Source organism: Trichoderma harzianum (assembly GCF_003025095.1).
Source record: "Trichoderma harzianum CBS 226.95 unplaced genomic scaffold M431scaffold_1, whole genome shotgun sequence".
Classification (NCBI taxonomy): domain Eukaryota; kingdom Fungi; phylum Ascomycota; class Sordariomycetes; order Hypocreales; family Hypocreaceae; genus Trichoderma; species Trichoderma harzianum.
In genome coordinates, this window is record NW_020209249.1 from 1016930 (window position 1) to 1040240 (window position 23311).

Genomic DNA, 23311 nt, shown 5'->3' on the forward strand with positions numbered 1-23311 from the left:
ATTCGTAACAGATAGGAAAGACATCAGCTCATTGTCGCAATACTGACAATAACTCACCACGAAGCCACAGATTGAAGCCGTCAAATAAGATTGTTACACTGCATGACGCAGCCAGGCGCTTGACCTGAACCCGTATTTCGTAAAGAGATGAAACGTCTGGCCGCGGTATATGCCAAGCTTTACCGGTTTACACAAAGCCCGAAGCTGTCATTTTGACATCTCCTTTTTTTCCCTCCTGAAGGGCCAACCCTGTGCCCTTGATAAGATGTCTCGGTATTGTGGTTTTCCGGAGTATAATTGCCGAAGTGTAGGCAGCAACAGGGCAGGTTGGTGTTCTTCCCTTCGACAACCCTCCATGGTTCAAAGACATATGTCGCAAATTGATAGACATAGTTTCTCTTAATCCCCGCTTCGAAACTGAGAAGGGATGATAAATTGACAGTGCTTGCGAGTGACATTGGGTGCCTGGCCGCATCGACCGAAAATCTATCTCTTGTAGTGGCCGCAATTTCTCTGGGGGTTGCACTGCATCTAACATCATAGTACTTAGTTAAAGAGAAATGAGGTGCAATTTGGACGCTTTCATATTCGTTATCTTGCATGTGCCAACAGCAATCATGCAGGTCGTGAATATACTGAGTAGTCCCTAAGATTGATAAATTGAACAAGCTTTGCGCTCTGTCACCCTGTCGCCCTTATTCGTTCAATATGTTTCAAAATACGACCCAGTAGCGGCACAATATGCATATTTTATGCATGCAGCAAATCAGGGCCCAACGGAAGAAATGGCTGACATCCCGCACACGGACTTAATGATATCCGTATCTTTTTGCATTTTTCTCTTTCATTTGCACAACAACAAAAGGGACTGTATTCTCTGAAAATGTGGCTTTATGACACGTCCAACAACACGGCTTGCTTGTGTTACCGATTGAGTGGTTTGGGTGGTCAGTGGCGCCCTGCCTCAAGGCCGCAAACTGTTCATGTTGATAAGCCACGCCAGTTCTTGCTGATGTTCACGGAAATTAATACCGTGCCGTCATGAAAGTGGTTTCAAGGGTCCCTCTTTTGCTTTCCAATGTCTCTTCTTTGGTTACGTTGGGAGACCTCTCTGCCAAGCCGTAATTTGAGCTCGAAGTTAACCCCGTAGAGTGACATCAAGATGGATCCCAGTATTAAACCAACCCCTTCGCACATCAGTTGCTTTCACTTCGTTCTCCTCTCTTCCTGAACTTTGTGGGATGTATAGGTTGAACTTGCCACGCAAACCTCCCTTCATATTCTCAGCACTTTGAGATAGAGGATTCTTTTACACATCATGTCGTCCTCAAATCAAGACATGGATCGGGAGCGCCCGATGCCCATCGCCATAGTCGGCATGTCTTGCCGTCTGTCAGGTGGCATCTCAACACTTGATGATTTCTGGACCATGTTATCGCGCTCGCGTGATGGCTGGTGTCCTATTCCTGAAGAGAGATTCACCCCCAAAGCGTTTTACCACCCGGATCCCCATAAGAAAGGTAGCTTCAATAACAAAGGTGGCTACTTTATGAATGGCGATTTGTCGAGCTTTGACGCACCTTTTTTTCATATAACAAAACAAGAGGCTGAGGCTATGGGTATGGATTATCCCTCTCCCTATGTAGTGGCAACACCTGGTTGCAGATGTAGATATCCAAACGCTCACGCTTGCTTGTAGATCCTCAACAAAGACATCTTTTAGAATGCACATATGAAGCCTTAGAGAATGCAGGGATCCCTAAGAACACCATTTCTGGTAGTAATATGGGAGTCTTCATTGGCGGCGCTTCCTCAGATTATCGGCTTGGCACGTTGAAAGAACTTGACCAAGTACCCATGTATGATGCCACCGGCAATCATCAGTCCATCCAGGCTGGCCGCATCTCCTATTACTTCAACTTGCACGGTCCTTCTTTTTCAGCAGACACGGCCTGTTCATCTGGTCTGTATGCGTTACATTTGGCAGTACAGAGCATCCGGTCAGGAGAGTCGGGCTCGGCTATTGTCGCAGCGTCCAACTTGCATCTGCAGCCTCACGATATGATTTCCATGTCATTACTAGGGTTAGTAATAATATGTCGTCAAGTACGCGAATGACGGTTAACACATTGCAGACTCTTCAACGAACATGGCAAGACTTTTGCTTTTGATCACAGGGCAAAATCTGGTTTTGCTCGAGGCGAGGGCACAGGATGCCTTATTCTCAAGCCTCTTCACCAAGCGCTCAAGGATAAAGACAAGATACGCTCCGTCATTATAAATACCGGTACGAATCAAGACGGTAAAACCTCAGGATTGACGAATCCGAGCGGTGAGGCGCAGGAGCGTTTAATACGGGAAGTATATGCCAGAGCCGGCATCTCCCCTGAGGACACTGGTTATGTTGAAGCCCATGGAACCGGTACGAGAGCCGGCGATCCTATTGAAGCCAATTCCATATATCGCGTGTTCGGAGCGGGTCGTACAAAGCGCACACCATTGTATATGGGCTCTGTTAAATCCAATGTTGGCCACTTGGAAAACGCAAGTGGGATTATATCCGTCATCAAAGCGTCCATGATGCTCGAGAAGGGCTTCATTCTTCCCAATGCCAATTTCGAAAAGGCCAATGAGGCGATTCCTCTCGATGAATGGAACATCAAAGTTCCAACTAGTATACGACCGTGGCCTCGACACAAGCGCTACATCAGCGTCAACAGCTTCGGTTTCGGAGGCTCCAATGCGCATGTAGTACTGGAGAAGGTTCCGTTCTCGCTTATTGACTCTCCTCATGACACCCAGAACGTGACTCCAAAGTTATTCGTCCTATCCGCTCATGATGAGGGTGCCACCAAGCGAGTGGTTGAAAAGCTTGGTATCTACATTGAGCAGCATCCAGAGGTCTTTGAGAAGCGATTGGGTAGAGACATAGCTTATACACTTGGTGAGAGGAGGACACATTTGCAATGGCGCATCGCGATTACAGCATCGTCATGCAGTGAGCTTGCTAATGCGCTCAACGGCGTCGGTGCCACTCCTATGGTAGCTTCGAAAGAGCCAAAAGTGGCATTCGTGTATACCGGACAGGGAGCACAATGGGCAGGAATGGGCAAGGAGCTGATGGAGAGCCATCCGATATTTGCCAATACCATCAGCACATGTAGCGACTACCTGCAAGAGATTGGTGCCGAGTTCTCTCTTTTGGATGAGCTAGCCAAGGGAAAAGAAGAATCGCTAATCAACGAGGCACACATCTCGCAACCAGCATGCACAGCGATTCAACTCGGCCTCACAAAGCTCTTGGAGTCCTGGGGAATCACGCCGTCAGCAGTCATTGGTCATTCCAGCGGGGAAATCGGAGCTGCCTTTGCTGCCGGTGCGATAAGCCTTGAGGATGCCATGTCTGTGGCCTACTGGCGCGGTAAAGTTTCCTCAGAAATAAGACTCAAACACCCAAATCTTCGAGGTGCCATGTTGGCCGTCGGCGCTGGAGCCGAGGAGATGAAGAGCATTATCAAGACTCAAGGGCTACAAAACATCACCGTTGCCTGTGAGAATTCTCCAAATTCTATCACTGCTTCTGGAGACGAAGAAGATGTCGACAAGCTTGCTGCAGAATTGGAGAACCGGAGCACCTTTAACCGCAAGCTGCGGGTGACAGTGGCATATCACTCAGCTCATATGCAACTGGTCGCGGACGATTACAAGACCGCAATCAAGTACATCGCAGAGAAGAATACCTCCGGTGTTGAGTTTTATTCGTCTTTACTAGGCAGTAAAATCAACTCCACGGCATCTCTTGGGCCGTCATATTGGGTTGACAATCTGACCCAGCCTGTGCTCTTCTCTCCAGCTCTCAAAGAGCTTTATCTGAGAGAAAAGCCGGATGTCATTATCGAAGTTGGCCCTCATTCTGCCCTGGAGGGCCCAATCAAGCAGATTTTGAAGAATATCAGCCCTCAAGCCGCAATGGGAGTGAAATATTTGCCGTGCCTCATTCGCAATCAGCATGCGACCTCCACGGTTTTGGATTGTGCGGGTAGCCTATTTGTCAAAGGCCACCCCATTGACTTCAGGAAGATCAATCATCCGAACGAACACATTCGATTGCCTGCTGTCGTCTCAGACTTTTATCCGTATCCTTGGACGGAACACAAGTATTGGTTTGAGCCCCGTTCATCCAAGCAGTTGCGTCAGAAACCGTTTAGGCGCCATGATCTCTTGGGTCTCTTGGAAGATTCATATAGCGATATTGAGCCGAAATGGAAGAACGTCATTTCAACGGATGATATTCCATGGCTCAAGGATCATCGAATGCAGTCTTTAGCCACGTTCCCTCTAGCAGGCTACATATGTATGACTGTGGAGGCGGCGTCACAACGTGCACAGTTGCGAGGTATTCCAGCCGAGCAAATCGATGGTTTCCGCCTTCGAGAAATCCAAGTCTCCAAGGCTCTCATACTTGACGATGGTGCTCCAAATGAGATTGTATTCTCTCTGAAGCCTTATGCTGAGGGTACAAGATCCAGCTCTAGTGACTGGGATGAATTCCACATCTCCTCATGGACCTCAGCCAGAGGGTGGCTAGAGCATTGTAGTGGCCTCGTTGGTATCAAAAAGGCCACCTCAGTCAATCCAGTCCGTGATGGATTACTGCACGCCGCTTCTATTCGTCGCCAGCAAATTCAGGGCATGAACTGCCATCAACTCCCCATGGACGCCTTCTATTCTGAACTAGAGTCTCGAGGAGCAGGATATAGCGGAGCGTTCAGAATCTCGCCGGATGCCGCTATGAAAATCCACGGACAGTACTCTACTGCTTCTTTGACTGTTCCTGATACAGCAACTATAATGCCGGCATCTTTTGAGTCACCATCCATTGCACCTGCAGCATTCGTGGATTTGTTGTTTCAACTAACCTTTCCAATACTTGGCGCGGGTAGTGGCGAGATGCCCTCTCTGTTTATGCCGTCTGCCGTCAAAGAAATGGATATAAGCAGCAAGTTGCCCAACCATCCTGGCGACCGGGTGCAAGTTGTCGCCCATGGGCGTCCAGACTTCAAAGCTCCTGGTCCCGTCGACTTTTTCATCGATATGTGGCATGAAGATGACGTTGAGCCTGTGACAAAGATCAGTGGCTTTAGGATGACACCAGTGAATGGCGACATTGATGAGAGTGCAAGCCCGCGATCCATCTGTTACAAGGTACAATGGGAATCTCTTGACAGAGCCAATGAGACGTTGGCTAGCAGCAACGGGCAGAACGGACATGCCAACGGGGAAAACGGTGCAAAGGATCATATAAATGGGCACCATGATTCCCCCGAAAAGGCATCCGAAGAGATGAACGGCAATGGTGTGACAGGCAACGGCAACGGTAACGCGACCAACGGCGAGGTTATAGCATCCAGCCTCAATTACGGCCTAACTGATGCCGACTTCGTCCTAATCTCTCATCACGACAGAAGTGATCCACTCGTGGGAGCTCTTTTAGATCTCCTGGAGCTGCGTACGGCGAAACGGCCACAACTTGTTGACTTTTCAGACGTCATGCCCGAATCCAGTTCTTGCTACATCTGTTTGACCGAAATAGACAAGCCACTGTTTACCAATATGACCACGGAGATATTCGAAAAGATGCAAAATCTACTCACTACCTGTCAGTCTATGCTCTGGGTGACGTCTGGAGCGTATAGATTTGCGGAACATCCAGAGAGCAACATTTCACAAGGGCTCCTGCGCACAGTTCGTTCTGAGGCAAACAAAGCTGTAGCCTCTCTTGATTTGGATCCCCATTCGAAGCTTGATGTGCGGGATACAGCTGAGCTCATTCTCCGTGCCGTCAAAGTTTCTACTGCGATGCCCGAGGATGACACCCCTGTAGACTACGAGTTTGCGGAAGAAGATGGCAAGCTCGTGGTTCCCCGTGTGGTCAAGCAAGATGACATGAATCGTGCCATCTTTCATGACACAGAGGCCTCAGCCGCGCCGCCCTACTTGCAGCCGTTTGAACAATCCGGACGACGACTCACAGTTGCTGTTGGCACTTATGGCGCCCTCGACTCTCTTTACTGGAAAGATGAACACGAGACACCTCTGGGTGCACACGAGGTCGAAATCAAAGTAGTGTGCACAGGCATGAACTTCAAGGATGTAGTTATTGCAATGGGCCAGGTGGCTAGTCCGTATCTCGGTGTCGAATGCAGCGGCACGATATCTCGCATCGGCTCGAGTGTTGGTTCTCTGAAAGTTGGCGATCGCGTCTGTGCTATGTCTCTGGGCGCCTACAGTACATACTCTCGATGTCTTGCGTCCAGCGCCGCGCCCATCCCTGATGATATGAGTTTCGAGGTTGCAGCATCAATTCCTGTTGTCTACTGCACCGCCTACTACGGCATCATGGACCTTGCTCGACTGGAGTACGGAGAAAAGATACTGATTCATGCCGCAACTGGTGGTGTTGGACAAGCAGCCATTCAGCTGGCACAGATGATTGGCGCAGAAATTTATGCCACCGTTGGGAGTGCAGATAAGAAAAAGTTCCTGATGGATACATATGGCATCCCAGAAAGCCGTATCTTTTACAGTCGAGACGTTTCGTTTGGTCCAGCCGTGTGGGAGGCTACTGGGGGCCATGGAGTCGATGTTGTGATCAATTCGCTTGCGGGAGATCTTCTTCGCGAGACATGGGAATGCCTTGCACCGTTTGGGCGCTTCATTGAGCTCGGAAAGCGGGATATCACAAAGAACACCAGACTCGAGATGTCCAAGCTTGAGTACAACTGTATGTTCAGCTCGGTTGATTTGACGCTTGTTGCAGCAGAGCGACCCAAAATCATGGAACGCATATTTGCATCCGTTATGCGCCTCCTCGGAAACAAGACGGTCAACCCCATCGGACCCATCACATGCGTCAACATCCAAGATGTTGAAGGAGCGCTTCGCAAATTGCAAAGCGGCAAAACGACAGGAAAATTGGTGGTAACGCATAGTGGCAGAAGTCAGGTCAAAGCCAAACATCCAGCGCCTCGTTCAGATATGCTAGAGCGCGACGCAACATATCTGATTATCGGCGGGACAGGCGGCCTGGGACGCTCAATCACAAGAAGAATGGTGAGGCGAGGTGCTCGTCACATCATCTTACTTTCTCGGAGTGGCAAAGTGACTGATGATTTGAGCAAGCTGATGAAGGAGAGTCGAAAGCTGGGTGCTTCGATATACGTTGTGCCTTGCGATGTCGCAGATGAAAAGAGTGTCCAAGCATTAGTGGAGGAGCTGCAAGAGGATTTACCTCCAATTCGAGGCATTATCCACGCGGCCATGGTTCTCAGAGTATGTTTTCCATCCACGTCCAGCACATCACGTTGATGTGGCTGCTGATCAAGTCCATCGCTAACTGATATCCTAGGACGTCCTTTTCGAGAAAATGACCTTTGAAGACTACGAAGCCGTCGTTAGAAGCAAAATTTCCGGAGCGTGGAACTTTCATAACGCGCTCATCGATACCCCTCTCCAATTTTTTATTGTCCTCTCGTCTGTTGCTGGCATCGTGGGCAACCGAGGCCAGGCACACTATTCTGCTGCCAACACGTACCTTGACGCTCTTGTCTTACATCGACGCCGCAAAGGCCTAGCAGCCGCATCAATCGATCTTGCTGCCGTCGAGGGAGTCGGTTATTTGGCTGAAAATGCAGCCAAGATGTCGCAGGTCATGAAAAACTTGTCTGACAGCACTGTAGGTGAGGCGGAGGTATTGGCATTAATCGAATCTGCCATGACAGGCAAAGTCGACTGCTTCTGCCAAGGGCAAGTGATTACCGGAATGGGCTTTGACAACGCATCGTCAATGCCCTTTTACGCTGCGGATGCGAAATTCTCTCACCTCCGTGCCGCTCTGCTCGCTGCATCGGGCGACTCAGATGCTTCTTCGGGATCCGAGAACTTGTCTATTGGTCAGCAGCTGCGAAAATGCACCACCGCCGAAGAGGCTCAAGAGATTGTGACACATGGCCTTCGAGACAAACTTGGCGCCATTCTGATGCTGCCTGAAGAGGTGATGGTGGCACGGCAGGGGAACACTTCCATCACGGCTTTTGGACTTGATTCACTGAATGCTATTGAGCTGCGGAATTGGATTGGAAAAGAGCTGCAAGCCCATTTGCAGGTGCTGGAGCTGCTCACTAGCGGACGTGTTGCTGATTTGGCAGGGCTGGTGCTTCGAAAGTCGAGGATCGAGGGAGTGTGGACGGAGAAGTGAGCGTGATTCGGTCATTCATTGTTCTGGTTCTGTCATAATGTGAGGTCAGTTTGGTTAGTATATTAATGCGTGAAAAGGAAGATGATTAATATCAGAGCGGGGGTTCCCTTGAGCCTGTGAGTGAATACCTGCTATAGTCATGGGTGGTGGTTTGAAATATAGTAGTTTGAACGAGTTCAAAATTGCCTTTTTCTCTCATAGTGAATCATCGCCACCTCCCCAACAACCTCGGAACTTGTTCTTGCCTCTTGTCCAATCGCGCAGATAACGATGACGTACCTCGCCTCAGGCGTCCGTCCAAACTTGGCAAAAAAGGATCGATGATACCGAATAGGGTTCCTTTCGCCTCAAATAGAAATCTATAGCCGATAGACTATAATCCAAAATAGTAGTCTAAACAAGTGCCGAAAAGCCAGACTATTTTCCAAGATGCACCAAGATGACCAAGACACTGAATCAGGGAATTTCTGACTGCTGTTCAGAATCGATTAAAAACGGATTGGCGGTATCTTCCGTAGGCGCTAAACCCACGTTGGCCAGAGTTGCCAAAAGAGGAACTGCCGATGTACCGCCCCGCTTACGTACTCCATCCCAGCCTTAGTAACGGAGCTGCCGTTGAGTCTTGCGCTAATGAGATCATAGGCGTCAATCTACCCTGTGAGACCAGAATTACTGAAAAAGGAAATGGAAGAGAAGGCCGAGGATAGACGATAGTTTGTAATGTTGAGTTTTTGATGAGATATTATCGAGATTTGTATTGATATTGAAAGTAGAGATGAAATTTTGATGGCTTCGTAAATAGTATATATAACCTCGAGAGTTCTTGAGGAAGATCAATCATCTCATAACTGCACCAACAAAACACACTACAACACAAACACAACATACAAGCATCAAACTTCTGAACAACTTTACAACTTTCTCAACAAACAAACAACAAAACATCATCTATCATGGCCTCCAACGCTGGTTCTTATTTTCCCCTTTCCGGTGTTGCTCGAGACGGCTGGTCATCTGAGACCGAAGCCACTGCAACCTGCCTCTGCGGCGCTGTGCAAATCGTCTTTGTAAGTTCAACAATATTATGACTCTTGTCTTAAACAGAAAGTTGTATATGCTAACATGACTATTCAAAATACAGCCTACTGAAGGCCCTGGTCTGGTCAACACTTTTGTCTGCAACTGCTTCGACTGTCGCAAGGTCACTGCTTCCATGTTCGCCTCCAACTTCACCGTCGACAACTCCTACATCAAGTTCGTCCGCGGTCAGGACAACTTGACTCGCTGGGGCCAGGACAAGACGCCTACTTCCGGTACCGAGATGTCCAACAGCTTCTGTACGACCTGCGGCACCCTCATGTGGCGCCGAAGCGCCCTTACGCCTCACCTGAGCTTCATGAGAATTGGCACCGTCGATGACTTCAACCTGCATGAGACTAAGCTGCGACCCCAGAATGAGCTTTTCACAGACTCTCGTGTTAGCTGGTTCCACGGAGTGGAGGGAGCGAGAAAATTCACGGGTCCTTTTAAGACGTCGAACATTTAAAGCTGAAGACGAGATGCGGAAACGACCCATCTTGGTCAATTGACTAGAGTACAATACCTATAGATAGATAGATGCATGGATGAATAGACACTGGACTTCTCTCTCGACGATTTCGTTGCAAAATACTGTGGCTTTCCCAGCGTGACATGTCAAAGGATGTGGCTGCTTACCAGCCGCACTCTCGTTTTAAGCATACCGTAGGCCGCCAAGATAATGCACAGGCACAGAGGATGAGTGTGGGCAGATCTTGATTGCATGGAGTAAATCGTGTGTGTCGCTCGGAGCATAATCGACCACTGGGAGCTAAAAATACAAAGCGTCAAAGAGCCCGCCCTGTCATCCTCCTGTCCTACCCGAGTTGAAGCCATGCTTCCGCGATGCATTCCGCCGCAATACGACGCCGTTTACATCATGATCCCACTCTACCCGCGGGTCAGCCCTTCAAAAAGCCGAAGAGGCGCCCGACTATTGGTACCCAAACGGAGCGGAATCGTTCTAGACGGCCGGGACTGTTGCATTGAGTCACGCGCCGGCAGGACGCTTGTGGGCTGATGCCTGAGCCAACACATGATCTCACGACATTCAGCTCCCGAGAGACACGGCTTTTGGAGCCGTTTTCTGTGCCTGCTCGAGTCAACGCCAGGCCGATTGCATGCTAGCATTGTGTTTCTAGGTGAATGCTGGCCTCGGTAATTGTCTGAGTCGGAAGCCCCCGCATCCCATAATACGATGCTTGGCGCGTCGATCCCGCCAAAAGCTCCTCCACTAGCGGCCGGCGTTGCCTCACTTACAGCCGGAGCTCTGCCTTTCCCATCCGCTGCCAGTCAACGGTAAGCTAGCTATACATCTTACGCAATGGAAAGGAGCAAGTAATCCTCTGGCCTCGTATTCATTGTACAACCCGTCATGCAGCTCTCAGCCACTGCTATGCGACTTTCACCGCCAGGTGAAGGCTCGTTTGGGAAACGCGGTGCTCGTATTCTGAGAGGCTTTAAGCTTAACGTGGAAATGTGGATTGTGCAGATCCCCCGGAATACGTGAGGCTGTCAGAATGTGTTGGCCGATTTTGCCATCAGTGAGCCGTCAAGAGTACCGATTGCACGGGATAGTCGGTAGGAAGTATACGAAACGTAGCATTGAGTATCCCAAAGAGTTTATGCATTGAGAAGATGTACGCATTGAGAAGACTCTGGGAAATATAAAAAGGCAGGATACTTCCCGTTGAGATAAGACTCTCGAACAGATCATCTCACACTCCCAAGACTCATACAAGACTCACTACAACAACGCACTATCTTCAATTCTCTAAACTTTCTCAAGTTTCGCCAACATGAAGTTCACCACCACTGCCGTTCTTGCCATTGCCGCATTCGTTGAATCGGCCACTGCTCTGGGCAAGGCCCGTGTCGTCAACAAGTGCCCCTTCAGCGTCACCACCTGGTCCGTTGGCAGCGCCATCTCTAACCCAACAACCCTTGCTCAAGGCGGTTCCTATGGCGAGACCTTCTCGCGAGACCCCGTAACCGGCGGTCGTGCCATCAAGGTTACCGTTCAGCCCGATGGCCTCTACACTGGCAAGCCCCAGACCAACTTCGCCATCAACCTTGAGGGCAACACCATCTGGTACGATCTTTCAGATGTCTTTGGCGATGCCTTCAACGGCCACAAGGTGGTTGTTTCCAGCGCCAACACTGCTTGCCCCCAGATTGTTTGGGGCAGCGGTATTCCTCCTGCGGGAAGCCAGGTCAAGAACTGCGGTGCGGATAAGGATGTGACTTTGACTCTGTGTGCATAGAGCAAAGAGTGGATGGAAATATGTCAATGGAAGGGTCAAAATCAAATTTATGATAGAATTTCAAGTCCTAGCTATGTTTAAGACTTATGACAGTATGAATTGATGAGTTTACTTTATTCTTCAGGAATTTTCCTCGTTTCAGGCTTACTTGCTCCCTATAGTGAAATGCATAATTTGCCTGCCCACAATGATAACTTGGTGTAATAGAAAATATTCTCTGTCTTTGTTCTATGCCATGTCATTGTTCAATGGAAGAAACCGTTGTTGCGATCCTGATGCGAACTGGATGTGAACCTACTAGCGATTTGCTTGTACCTAGCGGCGATCAATTATTGCAATGCGGGCTTTAAGACTACAATTGATCACTGGTCATTAAAACAAGAATAAATATGAAGCCCATAGTTTTAGAAAAACAAAATTGTGAACAAGAGTGATTTGAAACAAAGAAAAAAAATATTTGCTTTCCATATTGAGACAGGATTTCAGTTTCGGGCAAAAAGGAAAATCTCCGATACTGGGAATCGAACCCAGGGCTGCTCGGCACTCAAAGGATGAGAGCGAGCGATGTTAGCCACTACACCATATCGGATAAGCTTCTATGATGTGATCCATGGAAATTTGCTCTAAGAGCTATCCACACGGACTTCCATCTCTTCGTCACCTAAAATCGCCTTCGTAGTAGAAGTTGTATAATTTCTCGACATGGGAGATTTGGCCTTATAATGATGCTACTAGACATGTGTGTACTATTGTCGAATTTGGCTTCGAGATTGTATACAACATAAATGGTATAAAGATGACATTCATATGTATCAACTACCGACTATTTACATCACCTTGTCTCTTAAAACAAGGGAAAGAATATGTGCCTTCCTCTTTTATATACATCACTTTCACCTCTCTTACGCCGCAGTCGTGTTGTACTGAATGTTAAACGTCTGAGTGAGCGTGCTCTCATAATCCTTGGCATTGTTCACATCTCCATAGATGGTCACCGCCCTGATCAAGAACTGGTAGCTTCCCTCAGGAACGACGACACCCTCTTGTGTCATTCCGGTGAATGCGTTGACGTAAAAGGATCTTCCAGTGAACGGAAGAGGGTAGCCAGGAAGACTTCCCACGATATCGACACCCAGCACATTCGTCGTGTTGACCTTGGCTTTTGTCTCGCCTGTAGCGACGAGGTCGACTCGAAGGAGAGGCGAACCAGCATCGATCTGCATGAGGGGAGCGGGATAATCCGGAGGAGGGTCAATGGGCTGCGGGGATCCATCAACAGGATAAGGAATGATAAACGTAGTATTATCGACAGCCGGTGTGGTCGAATAGACGTTGTAGTGAACAATGTAGTTAAAGTCAGGGTCGAGCACCGGAAGCTTGGCCAAGCTACCTACAACTCCCAAGTAAGGAACAACAAGATTCTCATTATTTGTACCATTCAGTGTGATATATCCACTGTAAACTGGGAGGGCGGAAGCATTCAGTCCATGAGGGGGAGTTGGTACGACGGTAATCTCGGCCGACTTTCCTGCTGGGACTGTGACCTTGTTGTGGGAAAAGGTAAGCTTGGCTGAAGCACCCTCAGCGATGGGGTTCGGGAATGGGGCCGGGAAGTGGCTGTCACCATTTCCGTATGTGTACATGGTCAGAGAGGGAGTGTGGCCGATTGTGTATGTGACGCTTCGCTTTCCCGTGTTTTTGATCGAGAAGCTAGCCTTCTTGACAAAGTTGTCAGTGTCGTTGAATGCAATGTTGGGAACGCTGAGCAAAGTTGTTGCGTGGGCGGCTTTGTAAGCTTGAGCCAAACCGGCACCTTGCTGAGCGACAGGAGCCAACTCATTGGCATAGAGGGTTGTTCCATCATAGAAGGGCAGCTGGAGAGCCGTTGAGGATACCAAGTTCATCAGAGTCTTGGGGTCCTTGATGCCCCGTGCTTGCATGATAAGGGCATAGACTGAGGCCATGAGCGGCGTAGCCATAGAAGTACCCTGATCAATTTGGTAGCCTCCGGCGGGCAAGGGCCAGGTAGAAAGAATGGAACCTCCGGGAGTTGTGATGGAGGGGTTGATATCAGCTTGCCATGTTGGGCCCCAGCTTGTGAAAGTGTCAATGTAGTTGGGATTGACGGCATTGGGAACAAAGACGCCAGACTTGGCACTGGATGTTGGCTGGACAAAAGTCAAATACAAGTCTTGACCGTCGCTGATCTGCTTTTGCCACAAGACACCTTGAGAATAACCCGTCAATCCTAGGCCCGCGGCGGCGGTGGCTCCAATTTGATAAGGGCTGCAGGTCAAGAAGTGTTAGTTGCGTGACGCCAACTAGAAAAGAGAGATTGAAAGACTTACTTTCCAGGCCCATCCAAGTAGAACATGTAGTATTGGGCATTTCTCAGCTGCAGATTCGCAACTTCACCCCAAGAGGTACAAGAATCTTGCGACAGGAGAACAACTACGTTGCTGAGGTCGGCTGGCGCCTTGTCATTGAGAGGATTGCATGCGCCATAAGAGCCATCGGTAGTAAACTCAGGTGTCACTGCCCACACTGGGAGAGTAATGTTGGGGAATGGGTAAGCTCCAGGGGTGTACACAAAGAGAGTCTGGTTAGTTGTGGAGTTGTCAGTGCTCACATATGCTGCCGTTCCCAAAAACGGCGTCCAAGTGCTCTCAACAGATGACACCGCCGTGACGCCTTTGCCGTTGGCTGGGGTGCCTGCAACAAATAGTCCTCCTGAGCCTGAGTTGCCGTTGGCCACCGTGCAGGGAACACCAGCCTCGACTACTCGTGAAACAGCAACTGAAAAGGAGTCTTCCGTCCAGCCAGATGATCCACCAAGAGAGATTGTGATGATATCCGCTCCGTCTTCGTAAGCCTTGTTGACAGCTGCAATGGCAACGTCGGCTCCAACATCACCGCTGCAGCCAAAGACTCTGTACATGCCAATAGTTGCTCCAGGGGCGGCACCAGTAAAGCCCATGGGGTTTGGCAACGCCCCGATGATGCCGGTGACGTGTGTTCCGTGGCCATCACAAGTGCTGAAGGGTTCACCGCCAGGCACGGGGGTATTGCTTCCATTATAATCGTCTCCAACCAGGTCCTCTCCATATTTGACAACACAGCCATCTTTGCCAAAGCATGCACCCAAAGCGGGGTGGTTGAAGTCAACTCCAGTGTCGATGATGCTAATCTTCACACCCTTGCCTGTGATTCCCTCTGCATGAAGCTTATCGACCTCAACGGCAACGTGTGGTGCATAGGTGTCCTTCGCAGACGTTGCTCTACGTAGAAGATCTGAAGCTTCCTTCAAGTGGCTAGAATCACTGCTGACTGAGCTGATTGACGTATTCGCCGGTCGTTTGTAGAGCTGGACAGGCCACACCTGTTTCACAGAGGGAACAGATAAGATTTTGGCAACGGAAGAACGTGCATCTAGATCAATGGTGTTCAGTTGGAAAGAAGCACCTTTGAACAAGGTATAGTTGAGATTCATCCGCTTGGTCGCAGGGAGGCCATGCCGTTGAAGGTCGCTAAACAGCGATGCTTCTTCCTATTTGTAGTGACAAAGTTAGAACTCAACATTTGAGCTGTGGAACCAAAACGGTTAAAAGGGCAATGGAAAGGATCGAATCAACACACATGGCCGTCCTCATACTCGACAATGTAAGCACCTGGGACAAAAGACAGCTCTCCCTTTGTCCAGTCTTCCTTTCCATTGGCGATTCCTTGAGGGCTCTGGGCAGCCGCGCTGGCGCCATCTGCTAGAAGCAGACCCAAGATGGGTAGCAAGCGGAGATATGCCACCATTGTCTTTTCGTAGCAAACAGTTCCGAGAATTGAAACTCGCAACTATCGTGCTGCTTGGCCGGAACGAAAGCAAAAGCTCATCTCAAGACAGCACCCCATGTCTTTATATACCCGAAAAAGAGCACAACAACTCAATTCCCGTGCCTGCCAAGGCGGTAACGTCCCATTCAATCCATCTTTGCTACCCATGAATGGCTATAGTTGTACTGGCAATGGCGAGCTTCCATTTGCGAGGTACGATGCCCGCGGGGACCGGGATCCTCAATGGCACACAACCAAGTAATCGAAAGCTGCATTTCCGAATGCCATCACTCTTCCAGATACGACGCAATACATGTGATGGTGGTTTAAAGCCTCTCGTCCCGCACCGTTGGGTGGAGCCTTGTTTGTACCTTATTTGTGGTCTGACAGGGCCAATGTTGGTGAGCTCTCTCGATCGAAAGGGAAGGTCAAATCTGCGTTGCCGTAACGAATCGAATCTGCATATGTGTCTTTCATACTGTGCGGAGTCTTTTTGTGCTCATCATATCTGTGTTCAGGGACCTTCTAAATGAGGATGAAAAAAGCTTACTTGGAGCAGGGATAGATTTAGCTCAGCGTCTCGTAACAATTTCGTCTGGTTCGATTCAAGTTCATCCTACGGGTGTTTTGTCAATGAATTAGTCTTGCATGCCTAGTGATTTTGACTAGCAACAAGGATCGTCGTGGAATTTACTTACAAAGGGATTCCATTTGGACCCTTGGCCGGGATGAACGGCTGCAGATAAGCGGCGAATTAATCGGGAGGAGTCTTTTTTGTGGTAAAGGTCGAACTGAGAAGAAAAGCGTGCTCTGTCTCGATATTAATCAGAGCACTGAAGGCTCAATTGCGTATCAATGAATCCGTACTGACCTCAACTTTGTTTGATCTGTTTGCGAAGCCAGATGTGAGGCCAAACTACTCTTAACAGCGCATCTAGCGATGGCTTGTTCTCCAGCGAATCGCGACATTATCGAACCACAGTTAAGGATTATCGTGTTGCCAATGGTCTAATGCGAGTAAGACTGGCAAACCAATTCCCAAGATGGTAGCTGTGATAGGTACCACAGCTAGAAAAGCCAAACAAATCCTTGCCGTGTGAGGAGAGTGTTGACCAAAGTCCCCCCACGAATGTTGAGATCCAGCGTACCTGCAGGCCATTATTTTCGGAATAATCGGGAACATGAGAAAGCGCAAGGCTCTGGTGTTTAAGGACCTCGCATCGGGAGTCGAAGAATTAGAAAGAGGAAACAAGAGAGCGAACCGACGCCAGACAGAGCAGCGAAAGACCAAGGATACATAAGCTGTGGAAATTAGGTCGAAGCAGCGGTATAAAAGAGTCAGCCAAGCTATTCCCAAACGATGGGAAGAATAACTAAACATTGCCGGGTCTCGTATTGCAACCTTGTCTTGCCCGGCGTTTCGGGACTTTTGCTTGAGCCTCTTGAATGACTTCATTGACCTGTAGGATTATCAGAGTCTTCATGCTGAGGATACAATATGGTAGAGACAGTCCTTTACCGGGAACACTTGCCATCACTGCTGACTCGTGGCTGAAGGGTTTATGCGACACCAAAACGAACAGGCGTCGTGGAACAAGAAGAGACACCGAGGGAATGAGCTTTGACGGTGCAGTAGACAGACACACAGCAAGAACACGGAGTATTTCCTTTCTATAGTCACTACGAAAGGACTAGGGGTCTGTTCTTTTGACGTGTATGCTTCTAGAGTCTGTTTGTACATCTCTGGGCGTTGCTTGATTGCTCAGCCAGCTTTCGGAGGAGGCGGCACTCGAGACGAACCATGGCATATGATGGTATGTGGAACTTCGACAGTGATTCCCGGCTTGTCATCTTTCCTTTTCGAGATATCTTCGAAGCTTGTTCATATGCAAGACACTGGATGCGATGGAAACTGGTCGACTCTATGCGAGAGACTCGCCTGCTTGGAAGTTAACGATCAGGAGGCAGCAAACTCAGCTGGAAGTAGTAAGACGAGAGTTGAAGAACATGATGGATGGGTACCTCCATATGATTTACGAAATGATCGAGACGGATGTAGTACAGTTGAGTTCCAAGGTTGCTGAAGCACCTATTCACTCAGTACTACCTAGGTAGCACTGCCAGCAAAAAGCTCCCCCCCTATTAGTAGTCAGTTGCCCAGTTGCCCAGCACTATAATGTCAACAGCTGGCAGAGGAGGGAGGAGTGATTCACTGCTGAGGAAAACACAGCGCACAGACCAGGGCCTCGTCTATAAAGCCATCTTCCACCAGTCCAGCTTTCAACTTTTCTTCTTTTCTTCTTTCATACCCAAACCCCACGGTGGGGGAGGATAGGAAAGCCCCAGTACTTCGAAGTTCAAGATCTCGTTAGTACTAGGACCGGAAGAGCAATCTTCCTCTGCTCTATGAGCTGATTCATAGGGGGCACAATTTTTGATTTGACAACCTTTTTCTTTCTTTCATTGTGAGCCTAGGCTTGACCTGGGGCACGAAGAAGGAGAGCAAAGAACAGCCGACTAGCGGTGGTGGGAAACGCGAGATGGTGTTTTGTTTGTTTGGCAAGATTTCACGTTTGGGAGAAAGGACCAGCATCGTAAGAGATGATCAAACGAAAGGAAATGTTCAACAGCAGTCATCTTTGAGGCTGGAGGCTGTAGTTTGTTCGAACAATTTGAGTAGCGAAGCCTAATCACCCAGGTTGCTATCGTGCTCGTGATGTTTGCGCGTTCAGCACATGAAAAGGTAAGGTATCTCTCTCTCCCACTTCAGCTGGTTTCCATTGTTCCTGATTCTTCTGACTCTTGTCAAATCCAGAGTAATAGATTTCCATCTTCCATTTCCGTCATCATCTCCATCTCCTTTCCATGTTCTCGTCAAACTGACTCTCCATCATATAGCCTTCTATCTCCGCCATTGGAATGGAGATTCGATCGGGCAATTCCAATTTTAATCATCGCTTAGCTGACCGACCGGCGATCTGACATGCGATCTGCGGCCCCCACGCAGCCAAACTCGATCCATTTCATCCATCCATCCTCCGTCACCGACCGACCTCAACCACTGCTCAGCCCTATCGCGAAACACACCGCAAATCGCCCAAAAATCTTTCAATGCCTAGCTAGATTCAAGGACAGCTGCTACGCACTCTCATTCAAAGCGCCAATACAAGTGAAGCTCGACGGATCAAGTTGCCGAACCTCTTATCTATCGCGATGCTACGCACGCTAGCTTGGCTTCACCCTGGCCAAGTCTCCGCTTGGACCGGGACTTCTATCCCCATGGGGATGCTACTGTAACGTTACGCTGTCAAAGAAGGGCCTTTGAAGATGATAGTGCAAATACAGGCATCATGGCATCCGTACTTATGGGATATCGCGCCCAGTCCAGGCCAAGATACATTGGTCACAGAGGCAATTGGGACGCAGCACGGAAGCATTGCCACTGCAGATATGAGGTTTCTCGTAGTGGTCGTGGGATTGGCCTCCCTAGGTAATGTCCTAACGATGAAGATGAAATGCGTTTCTATCAATTCTAACAAGGCATGTAGCACGCGCACAGCTTTTGGGAATACCGACTGTGCCATTCAACATCACCTCGGATCGGACATATGACTTGAGAAATGTCCATACCATTGTTGTCGACCTTGCACACTCGACTACCCGCGACCAAGATGGCCTAACTTTGATTCCCCCAACCTTATGGGAATTTGCAGAGACGTTTCAAGATGATCTTGCAGGCATTGGCATCAACACCATCTTGCTACCTGGGACCAAATCCATTAGCAATGCAATCTACCTCACCCTCGACAGCGACAAGTCGCAATTTGTCAATGCCGCTGGAAACAAGACTTCAGAGGGCTACCGTCTGTCTGTTACTTCTTCAGGAGTCACGGTCAGCGGTGCCAGTCCCCTCGGAGCGTGGTGGGGAACACGGACAGTCCTGCAGCAGGCCTTGATCAACAACAAGAAGATGAAGCTCGGAACAGGTGTCGACTCTCCTGGATGGTCAGAGAGAGGCATGATGGTAAGCTACCCACACGACGTAGCTATGTGAACGTAATACAGAAAACGAAGCAGCTAATCGATATCAGCTTGATGTTGGCCGCCATTATTATCCGACAGACTTCCTCGCGGAGATGTGCTCCTACCTCTCGTTCTTCAAGCAAAACGTTTTCCATCTTCATCTCAGCGACCACGTCTGGGATCCTGCCAAGCTCGGCTCCCATGAGCTCGCTCTCCAGCTCTATGCTGCTTTCCGAGTTGATTCCACTGATCCAGCAGTCGCGGGTCTTGCGCGCCCAGTCAACGAAACATATAGTCCATCCGTTTTCGACGATCTGCAGCAGAAGTGTGCACGCCGTGGTGTGACCATTTTGCCTGAGCTCGAATCTCCAGGACACTCAATGGCGACGACTGACTGGAGGCCCGAGATTGCGCTTTCTGATTTTAGCATGCTCAACTTGAGCCATCCCGAAACGCTTCCCACTGTCAAGTCGTACTGGAAGGCGGTTATCAACAACTTCCACTCTAAAGTTGTGCACATTGGGGCAGACGAGTACGACAGCAACTTCATCAACGAGTATAGCACCTTTGTCAATGATATGAGTGCCTACATCCAATCCATTTCTGGGAAGAGCACTCGCATCTGGGGTACTTTCCCGCCCTCTTCTGCCGCCGGCTCTATCAACGTCAACAAGGATGTGACAATCCAGCACTGGCAGATTGGCCAGGACAACGGCCTATTTGATTTTATCGACAAGGGATACAACATCGTCAACAGCGATGACTACTTCTACCTCGATCTCAAGTACTCTGACGGCGACGTCTACCCCAAAGAGCTCGATATCGAGCGTGTCTTCCACGGGTCTCCCGACGGCAGTGCATTTGCACCTAACATCCTCGACAATGCCAACGCAACAAACAATCCCCCTCGAGACAGCCCCAACGTGCTTGGTCACTTGGCCGTTGTATGGAATGACTGGGGCCCAAATGCCAGCACCTACCACGAGGCTTACTACATGGTCCGCAACGGTTTGCCGGCTCTAGCTGACAAGCAATGGGGCGGCTCGCTACAGGAGAAAGATTATGCTAGTCTATTTGCTACGCTGCAGCCAGCTGTGCCGGATCAGAATCTCGACCAGCGAATTGCCTCCAAAGGCTCGACTATTGTATCTTACAACTTCGCCCAAGGCACCCTCTCATCAGCGCTTGCTGTCCTGGATGGTTCTGGAAATAACTACCATGGCCATCTCGAAAACGGCGCCTACGTTAGCGGTGGTGCTCTCCAACTCAACGGACGCGGAGCCTACCTCAAGACTCCTCTGACGAGCAAAGGACGTAACTACACTCTTTCTTTCTCCGTGCTACCCAAATCTCACGGCGGCGCACTCTTCTCTGGCCCGGATAGCAGCTTTCTCAACGGCAATGGCACGTCAACGAATCTCATGCTCGTATCTCACAATATTGCCTATCCTGTCAACCTAACCTTGCCCTTGAACAAATGGAGCGACGTAACCGTTCAGGCTATCGGCCCGCAGACATTCATCTCTGTTGGCGCACAGCGTCAGGAGGTGACTATCCTAATGGGTATTTGGGGAGGATACATGCAGGAGGGACCGATGGCAATCGAGGCGCCGATTCAAACAATCGGGCAAGGAATTAATGGACAGATGAAGAACATCAAGCTTTCCAGCGATGTATAATCCGACAGGAAGTCGAAATTTAATGTGCTTATTTTAATGATACGAACCTTTACGAATCGATCGGTACGATAGCTATGATGGAAACTCGATGAATATCCCATGCGGTTGTATGATGTATACTGGTTGAAAGGCGACCTGACCTCTACAGAGCAACATGCATACTCTTGCACAATAGAAGACGATTTACGCACGTTGTCTAAGAAGAATCCTTGGCATTTCTTGAATTGTAGCTGCATTGTCTAGTACTCCACGACTGGGCGATTTTAAAGATGCTGTTAGAAAGGTAAAGTGTCCGCATTGCAAACAACCATTGATACCTGATGTAAAATCCTTGATAGAAGCATTAAATACTGACCAGTGAATGAACCAGAATTTACTATCATTTTTGACGTATTTCTTCGCCTCTTTAAATGGTTGACGACAACTTCCCACGTCGTTTGCAACGGTTTCTCCACTTTCGCCACTTCCGACTCATGATCTTCATCCCAACGCATAAGTTATCTCTAACGATTTCGAAAGAATGATATTATCAATTCATCATGTCCACGAAGATCAGACTGAATAGCAAGCCATCTACCCACCGCCAGTGGAGTAAACATGATGTAATCCGCTGACAACGATCGCCTTCTATGAGCTCATAGATACGATATCGACGATTATATATATGGCTGGATCGCAATGATTGCAGACATCTTCAATCAATTTACATTTTAATTTTCAATTGGATCTTCACGCAAAAAACACTCGAAAGTACAGAAAAATAATTCACTATGTCTGAACATCCCGCGCATTTCTCTGGCGAATTCCACGCTCGCGTCCCTCCGTCCGAGCCCATGATGAAAGGAGGAGTATGTCTTATCCTCACACTCACATAATTCTTGACACCACAAATCCCACGCGATAGAAAATACCCATAGCTAACAAATTGATCCTGCAGCATCAACCTGGCATCAAAGTCGGCAACGACCGCCTCCCAGAATCCCACCTCGAGACATTCCCTCCAGGAACTGCTCCCCCCGAATCATCCTTCCGCCCCAATCCCATTTCCGAAATCCCAGGCCAAGCCAACAACCCCGAAGTCGACGCCTCTGGCCGGTCAGACCCTCTCGACTTCCCCGGCGCCACATCAAAAGACGTAAGCAACAGCTACGGCCGTCCCATGCAGGGTCTCGAAGGCCGGGAAGTAGCCTCACAGCTGCCGGGCAAGAAACACACCGGCACGCGAGAGCATCCTCACGGCCATAAGGAAGCGGGAGCGGGACTAGGAGCTATTGCGGCGAATGTCAACAAGAGCGATCCCGTGAGGGAGCATGGGTGGGATTTGCCCGAGGGCGTGGAGAAGGGCATGAGGGGCAAGGTTGGTGAGAGTTTGACTGGGGCGGAGGGGGTAGAGCCCGTGAAGGCGGATGAGGTTGCTTCGGAGAGATTTTAAGAAAAAGATGTGATGATGATTTTGGAGTTTTGTTGATGAATTTGTATTTTGTGCTCTTGCACCCGGAGTCTAAAAAGACATTGTGTAACGATGCTTTGTATAGTAGTTATGATCGAGAAACACAAAACATACTGCCATAAAAACAATACACAAAACATAAGCTGCGGCTATCGCACCACGATACCCACGATCCCAGCAGCATCCGGTGTCATGTAAATGAAATCTATAAATAACCCACATACCCACGTCTCACTTACATTAAGAACAGACCACATCCAGACCGAAAAAGCGATTCCACACACACACACTTATACCTAGAACATGTGCATTAAACAAAAGAGCAAGCAGGTAACAAACATCCCTTTTCCCAAGCACTTTGCTGTACATCCTTCCACCTCTACCCCGGCATGCCAGTCCCGTATATGCCCGCTGCCTTTTCAAGTCGATGCCTTACTTACTTCCACAGGATTCTGTTTCACAATCATGTCGGTTATCAGGGGTATAGAGTCGTATCGGAGCATGACAAGGAACACGGCTGAGTAGCATTCCGCTCGCCCTTTGCGTAGACCTCGGTCAAGGTGAAGTGAGACCAAAGCTACGCTTACGATGATTCCGGGCTACAGTTTATGAACAAAGGATATATCCAGGTGTAGGCATATTGAACAATGCATAAGATGAATTAAAATGTATTAAAACAAAGAAAAATGCAATCTCGATAGAAATAATATGAAATACCTCACACGCTATAATAAAT

At 48.9% G+C, this 23311-nt stretch overlaps 6 protein-coding genes and 1 non-coding gene across 7 annotated transcripts; 5 read left to right on the top strand and 2 right to left on the bottom strand.

The window, feature by feature from the left end:
* Positions 1 to 1200: 1200 nt before the first annotated feature.
* M431DRAFT_502365 (hypothetical protein) lies at positions 1201 to 8289 on the top strand. Its single transcript, XM_024918146.1, has 4 exons — positions 1201 to 1619; positions 1700 to 2084; positions 2136 to 7332; positions 7409 to 8289. The coding sequence occupies exons 1-4, from the start codon at positions 1319 to 1321 to the stop codon at positions 8255 to 8257; spliced, it is 6732 nt and encodes a 2243-aa protein (XP_024779932.1). The 5' UTR covers positions 1201 to 1318; the 3' UTR covers positions 8258 to 8289.
* Positions 8290 to 9210: 921 nt separating this feature from the next.
* M431DRAFT_72223 (hypothetical protein) lies at positions 9211 to 9803 on the top strand (the record flags this gene model as incomplete). Its single annotated transcript, XM_024921997.1, has 2 exons — positions 9211 to 9324; positions 9399 to 9803. 2 exons carry the CDS (start codon positions 9211 to 9213, stop codon positions 9801 to 9803), a joined length of 519 nt encoding a protein of 172 aa, XP_024779933.1.
* A 1248-nt stretch (positions 9804 to 11051) lies between these two features.
* On the top strand, positions 11052 to 11721 carry M431DRAFT_502367 (hypothetical protein). Its single transcript, XM_024918147.1, has one exon. The coding sequence runs from the start codon at positions 11134 to 11136 to the stop codon at positions 11596 to 11598; it is 465 nt and encodes a 154-aa protein (XP_024779934.1). The 5' UTR covers positions 11052 to 11133; the 3' UTR covers positions 11599 to 11721.
* Positions 11722 to 12104: 383 nt separating this feature from the next.
* M431DRAFT_t23 lies at positions 12105 to 12187 on the bottom strand. The gene has a single exon. It is a non-coding gene; the product is annotated as a tRNA-Glu (tRNA).
* A 313-nt stretch (positions 12188 to 12500) lies between these two features.
* Positions 12501 to 15088, bottom strand: M431DRAFT_489009 (hypothetical protein; the record flags this gene model as incomplete). The annotated part of the gene is made up of 2 exons (XM_024916628.1): positions 12501 to 13884; positions 13947 to 15088. 2 exons carry the CDS (start codon positions 15086 to 15088, stop codon positions 12501 to 12503), a joined length of 2526 nt encoding a protein of 841 aa, XP_024779935.1.
* Positions 15089 to 18873: 3785 nt separating this feature from the next.
* M431DRAFT_103546 (glycoside hydrolase family 20 protein) lies at positions 18874 to 21186 on the top strand (the record flags this gene model as incomplete). The annotated part of the gene is made up of 3 exons (XM_024911523.1): positions 18874 to 18913; positions 18972 to 19447; positions 19515 to 21186. 3 exons carry the CDS (start codon positions 18874 to 18876, stop codon positions 21123 to 21125), a joined length of 2127 nt encoding a protein of 708 aa, XP_024779936.1. The 3' UTR covers positions 21126 to 21186.
* A 649-nt stretch (positions 21187 to 21835) lies between these two features.
* Positions 21836 to 22647, top strand: M431DRAFT_502368 (hypothetical protein). The gene is made up of 2 exons (XM_024918148.1): positions 21836 to 21973; positions 22063 to 22647. Exons 1-2 carry the CDS (start codon positions 21896 to 21898, stop codon positions 22555 to 22557), a joined length of 573 nt encoding a protein of 190 aa, XP_024779937.1. The 5' UTR covers positions 21836 to 21895; the 3' UTR covers positions 22558 to 22647.
* Positions 22648 to 23311: the final 664 nt, after the last annotated feature.